Source organism: Drosophila montana, unplaced genomic scaffold, assembly GCF_035044405.1.
Source record: "Drosophila montana isolate Dmon_TW-CO22-7 unplaced genomic scaffold, ASM3504440v1 contig_786_1, whole genome shotgun sequence".
Lineage (NCBI taxonomy): Eukaryota > Metazoa > Arthropoda > Insecta > Diptera > Drosophilidae > Drosophila > Drosophila montana.
In genome coordinates this window covers 1,139,948-1,156,135 of record NW_026999081.1, presented here as the reverse complement: position 1 = coordinate 1,156,135, position 16,188 = coordinate 1,139,948, and the positions used below count along the sequence as shown (strand labels likewise).

The following is a 16,188-nucleotide window of genomic DNA, read 5'->3' as shown; positions in this document are numbered from 1 at the left end:
CTTCGCACAGGAATATTTTCGTGTGAATATAATAATAATTTTTTTGATTTTTTGCATTTGATTTGTTAAAGCCTGTTTTTGCCATATATCGATAACTAAACATAACTGAAACACGATAAATGCTATCGATAGGCCCCTTCTGTGATTAAACAAACCTAAGTGGGAACTTCTTGTTCAATTTGCTGATTAAGTTCACTCGTTCATTTTGTGGTAAATCGGTCATTTAGTTTACTCGTTCAGTTATTCAGTCGATCATGAACGATGCATTCTGCTCAGCTTTGGAGTCGGTCATGAACTATTCGTTTATTAAATATTCAGTCGATCATAAACGATTATTTTTCATGTTTTCAGTTTCAAGTATGTACATACTTAATTCAACTGAAATTTGTTTGATGGTTTCATTAATTACATATTAATCAAAATTGTGAGATAGTCAACCTTTTGTGGCAATAATTGGCAACGTCTTATCTGTTATCACCTGTCCTAAACAAGTCAAAGGTGAACTTAAAATCGCGCTTACAACAGAATGTTTAGTTCATGACCGACTGAACGAGTGAACAAAATGCACAAGTTCAGTAGTTCATTTTTACTTCGTCGGAACTAAACGACACAACTGCAAAACGTACTATTCATAACTTCTTGCTTTAAATAAAGTACGCTTACGCCTAATTTAAACATGAATATACAAATCAAAACAAAACTTCAATTGCCAAACAGTAGGCACGCATAAATTATGCCCCAAATTCTGCTATCGATAGATGCTTCGATTAATCCAATTTTATGTTGTGCACACTCACACATATACATAAACACGTACTTATGTATGTATTTGGTTCATTCATTTATTCCATTGTCCCGTCTCTCGTCCAGCATTCGCTGCTTTTTTTTCGTTGGATTTGGCTACAATTTCAATTTCATTGCGCGTCGGCTGTCGCCGCTGTTTTTGTTGTTTCTTCTGTTTTCTTCTCTTATTATTTTTTTGCTGTTTTTGTTATGATTCACACACACGCACACTGACACCCGCACCGAAAAACCAGTTTAGACTGTGAACTAGCACTTGGAACTGAGAACGCAGAAAACAGAGAGAGCGAGAGAGGGAGAGCGAGCGCACATTGGAAACGGGCAAACGGCAAACAAACGAGCCGCTTTATTTAAAAACTTCAAATTGTTGTTGGCATTTTTTTGTGCATGTTTAGCAGTTGTTGTTGTTTCGGCGCTCGCACACATGCAGAGTGCCAGACACACTGGAAGACGGACGCACGCAAAGAGAGCAAGAGAGAGAGAGAGAGAGAGAGAGACGGACACACGGCGCAGTTGCATTTTTGTGGAGTGATCGAGTAGAAGGGACACAGCGCGAGAGAAAGAGAGCGTTGGAGAGGGACACACAGCAGTCGAGCGTTGTTGCATTTTATTTGAAATTTGATAAGACGAGAAAACGGTTTTGTAACAGCGACTCAGCTGAGCGATTCTCGATAAAGCCGCTCACACACACACAAACACACACAGAAAATGCTGATAGAAAGACACATAAGCAAACATTTGTTGGAAATGTGTTTTGTAATGCAAACACACACACACATAAAGACACACACGTGCATATTGAGACATGAATATGCCTGTCTGTGTGTGTGTTTGTGTTTGTGCATTTCTCATACATACATACATACATATTGATTGGTTCCCGACTGTTTTCCTGTCTTCTTATCGGCCTGGATCAAAACGCAAACGCATCTGCCATGGCCAGCTTTAGAGGATCCCCCCTCTACCGCTCCATCCCTCCGCCCCATATAATTTGTTATCTGTATCTTGTGTACGCTTTCGACCATTTATCAGCTCGAGCTGACGGATCGTGTGAGATCGCATAGAAAATACATTTGTTTAACGCGCCGTTAATTGAGTTGACCTTATCGGCGAGCCGGAGCCAATCTCCCTCCAATATATGTACGTTTACGTGTTCGATTTCCAATCCATTTCCCATGCGTTATTCACTTTTTTTTTCCTCCTCTTGATCGCTTTCACTGACCCCTAACCCCCAACCCCTAACCCCTGGTCACTGGCCTCACACGAATTGAAATCCGTTTTGGAACGCATTCCAAATGTCGATGAAATCACCGACAGCATACGAAATACACATATTCGGATCACAAATCTCTCCCTGGAGGTCGCTGCCTCCTCAACTTGGCTCATCTTCAGCTTTTTTTTTTTTTTTTTTGACCAAAATTGTCTTGTCCTCTCCCTCAACGGCACCGCTCTCTGTGCTGCTGTAATAGGCCCTGGCCCTTGCCATATGTGGCACTGATTGCGATCTCTAAAATAGAATTGGCAAATATTATGGGTCGAGGGAAAAAACAACTGTTAAAGTTTACGTGCTGGCGACAAGATTAACGAAAGCGTTTTGGTCAACTTTAGTTTTGTGTGGGTTCGATTAAAAGTCTAAAATCAACTATGTTTACATAGTTATGTAAATGTTAACACGAAATGTTAATGTTAACACGAAATATTAATGTTAACAAGAAATGTTAAATATTTGCATACGAAAAGTTGAACAAAAGCGTTTTGGTCAACTTTAGTTTTGTGTGGGTTTGATTTAAAGTCTAAAATTAATTATGTTTACATGTAAATGTTACTGTTAACACAAAATGTTAAATGTTTTCATACGGGCGACGTGCGAAAGCGTTTGTCTTGCTTAGCTTTGGTTTAGTCTGGGAATTTCAAAAAAGCCACGTCTTTCGTTAACACTTGGTTCAATCTATATATAATTTATTTGATAACGCTCTCAACAAGACCTCGCATACATTTTGTAAATTTATTGAAAATGTGTTTATTGAACCCAGTTTTATTTGAGCAGCATTTCAGAATTGTCATGAGAAACGATAAATAGAATGTCCGTCCCTGCTGATAAGACAGTCGAAGTTTATTATTTGATTACACTTTAGAAACAGCTCAAATGCATACATAAGTAATTCATTTTTCATTTACCCAGACGAACTGCCATAAATTCCAATTGAAATATTGGAAATGTCAAGTGTGTGCTGAGATATGATCTATAAATATAAATACATATAGACTAGACTGTCTAATGTTGCTGGGAAATTAATGAAGTTGCAGATAAAGTAAAAAAATAGATTAGAAAAACAGAAAATTAAATAAACTGAAAACAAATAAAATGAACGTGAGAGTGCAGAGAGAGACTTTTAAGGTCGTGAAATGTTTAATTGAATTATGAAGAAAATTTAAAGCACGTAAATAAATTAGATTATGACACCCGGAAACTTAGTGAACTATTTAAGCATAGTCATAAAAGATTTAAATAACTTTAAATGAGCTATGAGAAAATTGATGCACAGTCAACGAAATGTTAGAGTGTGCATGTTAAATGCATATAACAGAGTTATGTTAGCAACAGAGCGTCTGTTATGTAAAAGCTTGACATAGATGCGTCTGCAGAAGCGTCCCCTTAAATTGTCACTTGATTTTTTGCATATCAAACCTTTTTTATGTTTAAGTTAATATGCATTATATTTATTCATATTAGACACATATTAAGCTTAGTTTGGCTGACTTGGGCGTTAGTATTAGTTAGCTCTAAGGCAGTCCAAACATAACATTTGTCACTTGTTTTAATGCATCTTTAGAAACTCAAGCTTAAGCTAAATAAGTTCTAGAGTCTTTCTCTCGCTTAGTCTGTCGTCAGATGACATCATACTCGAGTCGCTTGGATGAAAATTACTGATAATAATGATAACTATGCGGCATTAACTACTTGCAACAGCGACTTCCTTTGCAATTATGCCGCAATGCCCGCCTCTGGCTGTGGCTGGCATCTATTACAATCATAATCAAGCTGTGCGCCGTTCTCAAGTATTCATTAACCCAACCTCACTTGTAAACATAACCATTTGTGCGCTTTTGTGGGGTGTGCCGTGTGTGTGTGTGTGTGCGTGTGTGTGTGTGTGTGCGTGTGTGTGTGTCGGTCGTCTCTTTACATGGGCATTGGGCATGGTCTTGTGCTTGTGGGCGTGGCGCGTGGGCGTTGGATGCGTTATAAAAATCATAATCATAATCTGCGCCATTTTTGTAAGTGGAGCTATATCTGCCTCTTCTGCCTCTTCTGCCTCCTCTGCCTCCTCTTCTTCTTTGTCGTCTTCTTTGCCCTGCTTCCTCTTCATTGTGTGGCTTTTGTGTGATTTGTTTGTGGGCAGCGCCCATTTGAGGCCGGCCAAGAGTGGAAGATGTTCTCAACGGGTTTTTTGATCTCGTATAGAAATTCTTTTATAAACAGAAAACAAACACAACAAAAAACATGACACAATTTTCAGACGCATTTATACCCTATAATTGTTAAAGGTTGGGTAGAGGGCATTTCATTGAATGAACATAAGCGAGCGGCAGGCGTTATGGAGCCAGGAAGAAAACGTGTCGAGCTCAGGGAATCGAAGAGTTATAGCCCTGATTTTTGGGATACGTACGCACTGAAGGGTTATCTTTTTGCCTTGAAAGTTATATAATAATCGGACTATAAACCGAAGAGTTATTTGGGACTATTCTCTTTTGATCTGTTGATAGATGAGCCATACAGGGTATCTGTCAGTCGTGACTGCTGTCGTTGTGGTTTTCTGTTGGGCTTCTTTCCTTTTTGATGACAAATCGCAGTGTTTGCATCTCTGGGCAGCTGGAAATGAATCAACGTTGCGGAAGAGTTGCCCCAAAAGGCGCAGCTCATCAAAAATGAATAAATCAAAGGTGGATAAGTTGGGGCAGCGGCGGGGTCAGAGCACAAAAACGATGTTTGCTTTTGCCTGATGAGTCACACACACACACACACGCAGAGGCAGACAGACAGAAAAGGGCCCAAACAGCTTGGCTAGCTGGGTGGGCTGACAAGGTCGTTTCCATGTCTTTACATCTCTTGAGTTTCTTTTGTGAGGGCGGCCACAAGTCGTAGATGAAGAAGAAGAAGAAGCAGCAGCAGCAGTAGAAGAAGCAGAAGTGCGGCAAGCAGCTAAACCAGTTTTCCCAGCCAAAACGAAAGAAGCCTCGTTTACCTTTTTCGGGGCAGTTTGATGAATCATGAATCATGGACAATGATTACCTGACCAAGCAGCAGTCGCACTCGCAGTTGCCGCTGCCACGCCCACCCCAAGAGGCTGACAGCACCGGGGCAGGTGATATGCTGAAGGCAGCAGCTGCTGCCACTTGGTCCTCCTTTTGGCCTCTGTTCTGCGGAGCGAGAGTCGCATCCCAGAGCCAAACCGGTTGCGTTATGCGGGTTCCTCCGTAGTCTCTCGGCTTGTCTCCTCTCAATTGTGCCGTCAACCGAATTGAAACAAAGCACAAGCGAATTCCTGCCAAAGTGGCCGCAGATTAGGATACAAATATCCCAAATACAAAAGACACGTAATCCCTGAACCTAAAATCTAAAACGTTTGTTAACACAAAAATGCCAAAATTCATTAAGAAGAAAGAAACAAAAAAACACTGCACAAAATGAAAAAAAAAAACGTCATTTTATTTAAAAATAATCAGCACGATTCGGAGACAGGTTTATAGACAAGTTTTTTTTTTATTTTTCATTCTTAATGCTGATGATTTAATCGGGAATAAACCAAAAAAAAAAAAAGACAACCATATAAATACTTGAACAATTAGTTACTGAAATAAAAGCTGATATCATATTTGTATGTGCAATAAAATGCAATGTTTTCGGTGTCAGATTAATGAAGTATGAAAAACCTATCGATAACCCACGATCGATAAGTGCATTAATATATACATGGGAACGATTAGAAACTTAAAATAAGTTAATAAATGTCAGCAGTAAAATGCCATTTTGTCACGATCTTGCTTCTTGTAATGTTGCATTATTTAGCACTTATCGATATCATATAAATGAGCGGATAAACCGATAGTTTATCGGTATCGATATTAGTCACAAATGTATCCACATTGAAATTAGGAATAGTCTCTAAAGAATTTTACTCTTCTTGTTGACTTTTGTTATTTCTGAGTAGAATGAATTCATTCTTCACATCAAATGTTTATCTTTTTACTAACCAGAATTTCCTCCTGCTTTCGTATAGATACTTCATATGAGAAGGCCTGTCGCCGCGGTTCGGCGCCCACAACGCCCATTCTGGGCAGCAAACAGCATCAGCCGGAGCACAATGCCGCCTCCCGCTTTACCAATTTCTTCTCCAAGAGGTGAGTGCACAAAACTGAGCTCTCAGACAGATTCAAACAGCTTTAATTTTCTATCGTAGATCAAATCCCCTCAAGCGTACAAAGTCGGTGACCAAATTGGAGCGCACCAAGCGCGGATCGGGTGGACTGCGCGGCTCGCGCTCCCACGAGAGTCTACTCTCCAGTCATGCAGTCATGTCCACGATTGGTAAGTGTCATATCTTTTGGGCATATTATGGTAAAGATCTGTCTACCTCGCTTCCTATTAGTTATTCCTAAAAAGTTACAAACTCATTCAGTGCTTACTCTTATTAGTTTGATTCGGTTTTCGTTAACTTTCTTACTCGCTAGACTTTTTCGTTACTCTACGAACTAACTTATGGCTCATTAGGAGTACTCGTTCAATCGTTTACTGGCTTCTCATGAAACGATTTCTATTTAATTTGCTTACTCGCTGTTAACTTAGTTTTATTTTTTACACATTATACTAACTTACTAACTAGTTGTTTGTAAGTTAGTTACTCGTTACTAATCAAACTTACTCGTTGTTCATTTTCGTTACTCTTCGAACTTATTTGATGCTCATTAAAACTACTCGTTTTTCGTGAAATGAGCTCTGATTCGTTCGACTTACTCGTTTTTTTTTTAACATTAAATTTAGGCGATAAGTGAGTGACTTGCTCGTTAGTAGCCAAACTTACTCGTTACTTGTTAAACATTTTGTAACTGTTCGAAAACACTCGATACTCATTCAAATTACTCGTTTCTCCTGAGACGAGCTTTCATTGATTCGACTTACTCGTTGTTTTACACGTTATTCATTCTTCACTAGCTCACTCATGCTTAATTAAAATAACTCGCTCATTTACTGCTATGGCCTGGATCTATTTAATTACATTAAATTCACTTTTACTCGTGAGTCCTTTAGCTTGCCAATTACTACTCGTTATTGGCAAGACTAACTCGCTACTCGTCATTCGTTAAGCTCACTCGTTAATTCTTAAAGTTTATCGCCAAGTTGTGCTCCTGCTAGTCAGCTGAACTCGTTGCTTGTTGAACTTACTTGATACTCGTCATACGCTTAACTTACTCGCTACTTTTCTCTACTCGCCGCAGATTTGTCATGCACCGGCGCTGTGGGCGTTGCTCCCGTACACCAATCGGTGCTGGGCCGCCGGCACTGCTTCCAGGTGCGCGGCGGGCCGCGTGGCGAGCGATACTATTCGTGCGGCTCACGCCAGGAGCGAGACCTCTGGATCTACTCGCTGCGCAAATCGATAGCACCGAATGCGGAGCACACTCGCCGCACGGACAACTCGCTGAAGCTCTGGGTGTATGAGGCAAAGAACTTGCCCGCCAAAAAGAAATACTTCTGCGAGCTGCAGCTGGACAAGACGCTGTACGGCCGGACGAGCGTCAAGCTGCAAACGGATCTGTTGTTCTGGGGCGAATACTTTGATTTTCCCGACATACCCGAGATCAATGTGATCACCGTCAATGTTTTTCGTGAGGTCGACAAGAAGAAGAAGCGCGACAAATATCAGTTTGTCGGCTCCGTGAAAATACCCGTGCACGAGGTGACCTCGCGTCTGATCTGCGAGGACTGGTATCCCATACTGAGCGACAAGGCCGGCGACAGTCTCGGCCGCACCGGGCTGGGCAAGGATAAGGAGCGCGAGCTGCTGCCAACGTTGCGGATCAAGTGCCGATTCCAGAGCACCGACATTCTGCCCATCAACATCTATGGCAATTTTCTGGCCTACCTCAAGGAGAACTACAAGCGCGTCTGCGAAACGCTCGAGCCGGTGATCGGGGTCAAGGCCAAGGAGGATATCGGCCAGGCGCTCGTCCTGCTCATGCATGCCCAGGGCCTGGCTGGTGCCTTTCTCACCGATGTCGTTGCGCTCGATCTGCTGCGCGTCGGCGATCAGCGCTTGACCTTTCGCGGCAACTCGCTGGCCACCAAGAGCATGGAGGCGTTTCTCAAGCTGACCGGCGAGCAGTATCTGCAGGACACGCTCTCGGCGCCCATTAATGAGCTCATACAATCCGAGCGCGACTGCGAGGTCGATCCGACCAAGACGAGCGGCTCCTCGGCCGGCTCGCTGCAGCGCCAGCAGGCGGCATTGCGCGGCGCCGTTCGCAGCGCCTGGCAATGCATTTACGAGTCGCATAAACACTTTCCGCCGCAGCTGCGCGCCTGCTTTGCCACGTTCCGGGAGCGCCTGCAGCAGCTGGGCCGCCAGGATATGGCCGATAATCTGATCTCGGCGAGCATATTCCTGCGCTTCCTCTGCCCGGCGATCCTGTCGCCGTCCCTGTTCAACATTACCAGCGAGCTGCCGTCGGTGCGTGCCACACGCAACCTGACGCTGGTGGCCAAAACCCTCCAGACGCTGGCCAATTTTACACGCTTCCAGGGCAAGGAGAACTTTATGGAGTTCCTCAACGATTTTCTCGAACAGGAGGCGTCGCGCATGCAGCAATTCCTCGAGTATATATCGTCGCGTCCGGAGCACGCGACACCCGATTCCATACTCGACTGGGCCGGCTACATTGACCAGGGCAAACAGCTGTCCATATTGCACAGCCTGCTCAGCGAGAGTCTGGCCAAGCTGCCGGAGGCGCGTCAGCACGAGCTGGATCCGCTCCAGCATATACTCGACGATATCAGCCGGGCCAAGGAGCTGTCTGGCGGACCTGCGCTCGCCTCCGGCTACTTGCCGACGGTCATGTCCACGCACTCCATTGCCAGCGAGAACCAGGAGAATCGCCAGCCCGAAGGCGGCTGCAGCATGGCGCCCACCAGCTCCACCCACTCGCAGCAGCAGCAGCAGCAGCAACACTTGCAACAACAACAACAACAGCAACAGTTGCAGCAACAGGCGCAGCCGCAGCATGCGGTGGTCAGCAAGCCGCTGCCCGCGGAGCGTGGCATTATGCGTGGCGTGCTCACGCCCAGCGCGCTGGAGAAGAACATATTCCGCTACAATGATCCCACGGTGAACGTGCGCCTCCAGCAGCAGCAACAGCAGCAGCAGCAACAACAATTGGATCAGCATTCGCAGCAGCTGCTGTCGAACTCGCAGAGCTCGATCGCAAATGCCGGCGGCTACATGAGCTCACCTGTGCTGCAGCACGCCCAGTCGCAGAGCTCGATGGCATCCTCCTCGCTGAACGGCAGCAACAGCAATTTGTTGATGCAGCCGCATCCCGCCCAGCAACAGCAGCAGCAGCAGTTGGGACATTGCCCGCCGGCGCCGCAGACGAGCGCAGCCAGCACCATGGAGCGCATGGATCGGCTGGGCCATACCTATCAGTATGTGGTCAATCACAATGGCAATGCCGACTATGACAGCTCCACGGGCAGCTCCCGGGCGCGCACCTTGCCGCGCAATAACTGCAATACAAACAGCAACAACAACAACAACAGCAATCAGAGCGGCAGCTACGACGACATGCCCGGCGAATTCATCCAAATCTCTGGCCTGGACACCAGCAGCGCCTTTGTGCGTAAATCCCCAACGCCGCTGCTTAAGGCGGGCGCCGCCGCATCATCGGGAGCTGGAGCCGGATCAGGAGCTGGGTCACGTAGCCAGCGCATCAATCGTCATAATCTGAATCTAAATCTGGGCATACCCGATCACTCAGGCCACGGCAATTATGCACGTGCGCCGCTCAATCCCAACTCGAACATGCCCAAGAATCTGGAGGATCTCGACGATCTGTTCAAGTACGCCGAGGAGCAGGAGGTCATTGTCGAGCCGCAGCCAACTGGCAGCCATGCCCATGCCCACGCCAATGCCCATGGCCACGCCCATGGCCATGGCCATGGTCAGAACAAGCAACAGCTGTCGGCCAAGAGCAGCCACTGCAGCTCCGGCTACCAGAGCATCTCCACCAATCCCTCGCCCGCACAGTCCTCCAGTCCCGTGGAGAACCAGCTCCAGCTTCAGCTCCAGCCGCAGCAGCAACAGCAGCAGCTGCCGCTCAAGATGAGCGCACCGCTGGCCTTCAAGAATCCCTCGTATCAGCTGCAGAGCAACTGCAGCATGCCCAATGCGTCCGGGCGTGGCCCGGCTACGCCACAGCCGAGCGCATTTGGCGGGCGTGTGAAGCCGCTGGGCGCTGGTCTTGTGGCGGCACGGGCCGCCTTTCTCAACAGCGGCGGCACCTTGGATGCGGCCACCCTGACTCCGAGCTCCTCGGACGAACAGCTGTCGGCGGACAACTATTATAGCTATGCCGCGGCAGCAGCTGCCGGCGCCAATGTGGCCAGCAAACTGGAGGCGCAGCGCTCCCTCAGCGGCGGCAGCAGCTCCTCCAATTCCAACTCCAATTCAGGCAAGCCGCACGCCTACGGCCGGCTCAATGGCGGCGGCCCGCTCAAGCGCGAGGATGTCTACGGCAGCGCCAGCGGCATAGGTGTCGCCTATGCCATGTCCACGCCGCATCATCATCAGCAGCAGCCACAGCAGCAGCAGCAGCAGCAGCAACAGCATCAACACCATCATCATCCCCATCCCCACCAGCAGCAGCACCAACAACAACAACAACAACAACAACAACAGCAGCACCCGCAGCAGCAGCAGGAACACAAGCAATACGCCAGCAGCGGCGGCGCCAGCAGCGCAGCCACCTCCTCGACGGCGGTGGCCCAGCGACGCCTCAGCCTGGACTCGGCGCGAACGCTCTCCGACAGCAGCACCGACACGGAGGGTGAGTACAGCCAACAAAAAAAAAAAAAAAAAAAAACCGGGTTAAATACACTTTTTTCCATGTTCATGGCAAAATTTGTCCACATGCATAAAATAATACCAAGCGCATAAGCTCGTCAACAAAATATGTGGAAAGTATGACAAGAGTTTAGAGTCAGATGTTCATAAATACCTTCAAAGGTGGCAACACTGTAGTTTAATTTATATGTCAGGTAGATAAAGTGCATGGCAACTTTTGTCATGCAGATGAATTACAGCCAAAACAAAGTGCATTCTAAATATTTGCTAGGCTAGTTAAATGTGCTATTTTTACCAATCAAATTAAGTACATTGCAATTTGTACAAGAAAAATGAAATTCATTCTATTTTTTGCCAGGCAGTGCCTATTTGTCTTTTTAAAGGGAGACTAAGTGTAGTCCATTTTTTAAAGGAAGATAAGCTGCTGTTCCATTTATTTTGTAGCCAGACAGATTAGTTTAGCGCGATTTTTGCCAAGCAGATTAAGTGCATGACAATCTCTTGCAAGGTGATAAGGCTCAATTTTTGCCGGGATAATACTAGATCTCATGTGGTTTTTACCAGGCAAACTAAGTTAATGCAATAGTTTTTGTCAGGCTCGTAAAGTGCATGACAAATTTTAAAAGGTAGTTAGGGTGCACTCTAATGTTTTGCCAGGCAGAAAGAAGTGCATGTCAAAATGTACAAAGTAGATAGAATGCATTCCAATTTGTTGTCAGGCAGATAAAGTGCATGGCAAATTTAACAAGGTAGATTGAGTACATTCCAATGTTTTGCCAGGCAGATAAAGTGCATTGCAACTTTTGGTAAACATATGAAACGAAATCGAGTGCAACAACATTGTAAAGTAACTGTTAAATTTGCAATGAACATGAAAAAACAGTCGGTTCAATTCATATCTGAACCTATTTTAATGCAATTACCGAACTGTGCTCCCTTCCTCATGACCAGGTCACTGCGCACAGCTGCAGGAGGGCAAACGACGTCGCCAGCTGCGCAGCAGCAATAACAGCGGCGGCGCTGGCGGCGGCTCGGAATCGTCGGGCCTGTGCAAGGGCTACGATCAGAATGGCGAAATCCAGCTGCTGCAGGAGACGCTCGACACGCTGCGCCACACTCTGGACCGTGACGAGGCCGAGCTGCGCGATTCCAGCGATGAGCTGTTCGCGCTGCAGCGACCAGGCTGCGCCGGCGGCGGCAGCGGCGGCAATGGCGTCAACAATCTGAGCCAGCAGTCGGAGTCGACCATGCGCAGCATTATTGACAGGTGAGTGGGGCCCCAACGCCCGTGTGTTATCCCCTCGCTCGCACCAGCCCCAACTAATATCAGGCAAAACCTTTGCAGGCTCATCACCATGGAGGAGGAGCTGCGCCGCGAGCAGCTAAAAATGTCGCTGGCGCTCTCCCACAAGCAGCGCGTCATCGAGGAGCAGGGCCAGCAGATCGCGGCGCTAGACGCCGCCAACAGTCGGCTGCTGAGCGCGCTGACAGCGCTGCGTCAGCGCTACGAGACGCAGCAGCAGCAACAGCAGCAGCATCAGCAGCAGCAGCAGCAAGCACCAAAGAACCAGAAGCCACAGTGAGCGGTTGGAGCGGAGCCGGCGGAAGCAGGCGCGATAGAAGCGGCATGCGGTCAGGGTTGAGGTTGCATGTAGATTAGCTACAGCCTGCACCCAGGACATACACACACACACACACACACACAAGTTGAAGCTGCCGCCGTTGTCGTCGTGTATTTTTTTTTTTCGTCAGATTAAGATACATTTTTGTTTAAAAACCTTTTTTTTTGCGCCAATTTTTTTTATTGCTATGCTATATAAATTATACTACATGTTTAATATAATACATACATATATATATATATATATATATATGTATATGCATATATATATACACATAAATAATACATACATATTATACATAATTTCTCAAGCTATGTTTAAACAAAATGATGTAAAACAAAAACGCAACTGTTGCTGCAGCAGCGGCAACGGCAGAAGATTGTAAAAGTTAAAATAAAAACAAATAAAAGAAGCAGAGAACAGGACGAAGAAGAGTGCAGAACAAGTTAAGTTAATGAATAAAATTATAACCAAAGTTAGACAAATTTCGTTGTGCGTATTCATTTGTTTTTTGGGACAAGTCGGGGAAAATACGAAAACGGTTCTGAAATCAACCAGTTTTGGTTCATTTTCGGAAAACTTTGGGTAAACTGTATCAGATTATGGAGCGATACAGCTTGTTGGTCTGCTAAGGATCAACTATTCCTAAATTTAAACTAAATTAGACAAGAATTACAAGGATTTCCATAACACAGCACGTCGAGTGATAGGCAATTTAGTTGTGACAACAGATGTTCTGAGTTGTTATTTAACCTAGGATTCGTTGCTTAAAAACCTGGCATGCTGTGTGTGGATATTTTCTTACCAATAGTGTTATTAGCAGCAATTCCCACGCTTAACATCTGGAATTCCTTGGCTGTATTTCAGCCTAGCGACTTTTGAGTGGCGCCAGCTACAGTCCACCTGCGGAGCATGCAAATTTTTTGTGTTCGCTCAAAAGAATGCAATGGAAAATGTTAGCAACAACTGTGCGCTACTGGCGCCATCTACTGTAATCCAGCTGATACTGCACATATACTCACCGTGCTTGTCTAGCGGCATCTACAGTTCATTTCTATATCTAAGCAGCCGCTTAACGGCCAACAGATGACGGCACGTGCACCGGTTTTATGACTGGCCCAAAATGGGATTAGCCGATTGTGTGCGGCGTGCAGAGCATTACGCAACAATAAAAACTGTCACGAAATGCAGCAGACAAATCTGTGACCTAACTAAGCCAACAGCCGGGCCAACAGGTAAACAGGTAAGCGGGCCATAAAGACGGGCCGCCGCCGCTTCAATGAGCTGAAATTCCAAGGGTTTTCCAGAGCTGTGCGCCATTCATAAAAATTTGGCTCAACGGCCGCATTGCGCACATGTGTTGTCAATTACCTAAACGCCTGTCCGGGCGCCCAGGTAGCAACCGTCACCAGGTAGTCTCTGGGATTTTCCGGCCAATTGTTGAATGAACGGCAACGGCTCAACGTTGACACATAAAACCAGCCGAACGCTGCCCAAAGACATTTAGAAGCCAAGCCAACGTCAGCCAGTCAAGTCCAGCATGTTCACGTCCCGAAGCTCAGCAAACGCCGCGCCGCGCACCATTTGCATCACTTGCATCATCATTTTGCTGCTCGCGCTGGGCGCCGCCGCCGGTGAGAACGTTCTCCAGGAGCGACTGACGCTGCCCCAACAGGTGCGCATCTGGCAGTGCCGCCAGCGCTGCTATCGACAAACGCTGCTGCCGCCGGTGGCGCCGACACTGTGCCGCGCCCGGCCGGATTGCTATATGTGCCACGACTATTGCCGCGTTCTGGTCGTCGCCGAATGGAGCCTGGCCAGATCCATGTGTGCGGATCGGATCTTCTGCAGCCGGGGCTGTCGCACCGCCTGCCAGTTCCATCAGCTGCACACGGCGGCCAATGCGGCGCCATTTGCCAATGCACTGAACAAGGCGTGAGCCAAGCGCACGGGCGGGCCAGAGCGGGGGTGGGTGTGGGTTAGGGTGTGGGGCAGGATGCTTGTATATAAATTAAAATAGCGACTAAGCTCTAGATTATATGGCTAATAAACTAAATGTTAATGAAAAAACAAAAAAAAAACACACTTTGCGCTGCCTTTCAATACGTTGCCGCATGTTGCACAAACAGAACCAGAAATTGGCCAGGCTGTTGCCGCAGCAGCTGTTGCCGCCGTCGCAGCCGCCTCGCTTTATTAATCAGCAGCATTGACCCTGCCGCAAAAGTTATTGCAACCAAAAAAAAAAGTGGTATAAAAAATAAAGACATTAAACTCCAAAAAAAAACCAAATAAAAATGCTGCTCGCGCATAGAAAAGCACGCAACAGGTGGCTGGCAGCGACTGCGGCAGCGGCAGCGACGTCGCCAGCTCCTGATCAGTTTTGTGGCCCAGACTTTGGGCCGGATATTGGCTTTGCGTACTTATTTATTTTGTTCGCTTTTCTTGCTTCTCGCGCCAACATATGGCGCTCTTGGCCAAGCTCTCGAGACGCGCCCCCCTTTCCCCTTTCCCCTTCGCCCTTGTCGCTCGATGCCAGCGCTGCGATAAGGCCAACCGTTCCCGCCTAACGGTTCGCACACACGCACACACACACACACACATCTTCAATGCGCGTCAGCCTCGATATAAACATTCGAATCTCCACGCATATTGTTTGCCTTAACACCTAATTACATAATTGGCGCTCACCCCACTCCCCCCCCCTTTCCGTTCCCCGCGGGCCGCACAGCCCCCCTGCCGTCTGGCTGTCACATAAAGCAGCGGCGAGCGCATAAAAACCGAGCAATGATCGTAAAAAAATCGATTTGAAGTCCATAAAAATCATATCAATACAAATTTTTATATGCCATCCACATTTAAAAAGATGTCTCGTTTTGGTTAACAGACCGACAGTTGGAGTAGGGGGGGAGGGGGGGGGGTGAGGTGATGGTAGTCAACAAAAGCGACAAAAACAAGCTAAGAAAAAATAAAAATCAAATTTATGTACACACAAGTATATAGTGTATATGCTATACACTATGCAGCAAAGTTTGCGAACCGGTTATGAGACGAAACGGTTAACTTGAATTTGACTTAAAGCCATGTTAATTACGCTAATTCGAACCATTTTGACGGTTCAAACTTAGCCCCAAAGCACATTTAAATTCGGCTCCAATTGTTGCCCTTGTTTGATTAGGGAGATTATCTGAAAATATTGTCTTCAAATCAAAATTAGTTTAGTTCAAATAAAAGATTGGAAACATGTGGAAAGCCAGGATCAAGAATCACAGCTCAAGGCAGGAATAAACCAAGAGTCTTATAGCTTATATGTATATAGCTTAAAGCTAATTCTAAATATATCTAATTTATAGATCATTAACTTAGGAATCCATCTTATAGTATATCTATTGGGGCACATAATATTATCTGATGAAAATCGAACTGCTGTTATTAGCATTATCATTATTTTTAGAATTTGTTATTATTATTTTTACTAGAATAATTATTATTTATATTATTATTCGTTATTATTGCCATGTGCATATACAAATATACAAAATAAATAGATAGATGCATACTTAGATTAATCTATTTGTCGATAAATATTTAATGAGCTAAATAGGACAGATACTATCTATAGTTCCGGATGCCTAAAGACTTTTCGAGCAAAT

At 45.9% G+C, this 16,188-nt stretch overlaps 2 protein-coding genes across 13 annotated transcripts in view; both read left to right on the top strand.

Annotated features, from left to right (window-relative positions):
- The window catches only part of raskol (Ras GTPase-activating protein raskol), a 60,584-nt gene extending 47,561 nt beyond the window's left edge, over nt 1-13,023 (top strand). For 6 of the 12 annotated variants that reach the window (XM_064698896.1, XM_064698893.1, XM_064698898.1 and 3 more), the window contains 5 exons: nt 6,081-6,201; nt 6,261-6,388; nt 7,297-10,899; nt 11,868-12,183; nt 12,247-13,023. In XM_064698896.1, the coding sequence (XP_064554966.1) occupies nt 6,081-6,201; nt 6,261-6,388; nt 7,297-10,899; nt 11,868-12,183; nt 12,247-12,499 (4,421 nt within the window). In that variant the 3' untranslated portion in view covers nt 12,500-13,023. The remainder of the gene's footprint in view (nt 1-6,080; nt 6,202-6,260; nt 6,389-7,296; nt 10,900-11,867; nt 12,184-12,246) is intronic. The other 6 variants (XM_064698895.1, XM_064698897.1, XM_064698901.1 and 3 more) reach the window with 1 other exon arrangement.
- Nucleotides 13,024-14,058: 1,035 nt separating this feature from the next.
- Nucleotides 14,059-14,500, top strand: LOC135440009 (uncharacterized). The gene has a single exon (XM_064698954.1). It carries the CDS (start codon nt 14,079-14,081, stop codon nt 14,475-14,477), a length of 399 nt encoding a protein of 132 aa, XP_064555024.1. The 5' UTR covers nt 14,059-14,078; the 3' UTR covers nt 14,478-14,500.
- Nucleotides 14,501-16,188: the final 1,688 nt, after the last annotated feature.

Bases quoted from the DNA above. Each gene is read 5' to 3' on its own strand.
- LOC135440009 (XM_064698954.1), top strand. From the start codon at position 14,079: ATGTTCACGTCCCGAAGCTCAGCAAACGCCGCGCCGCGCACCATTTGC.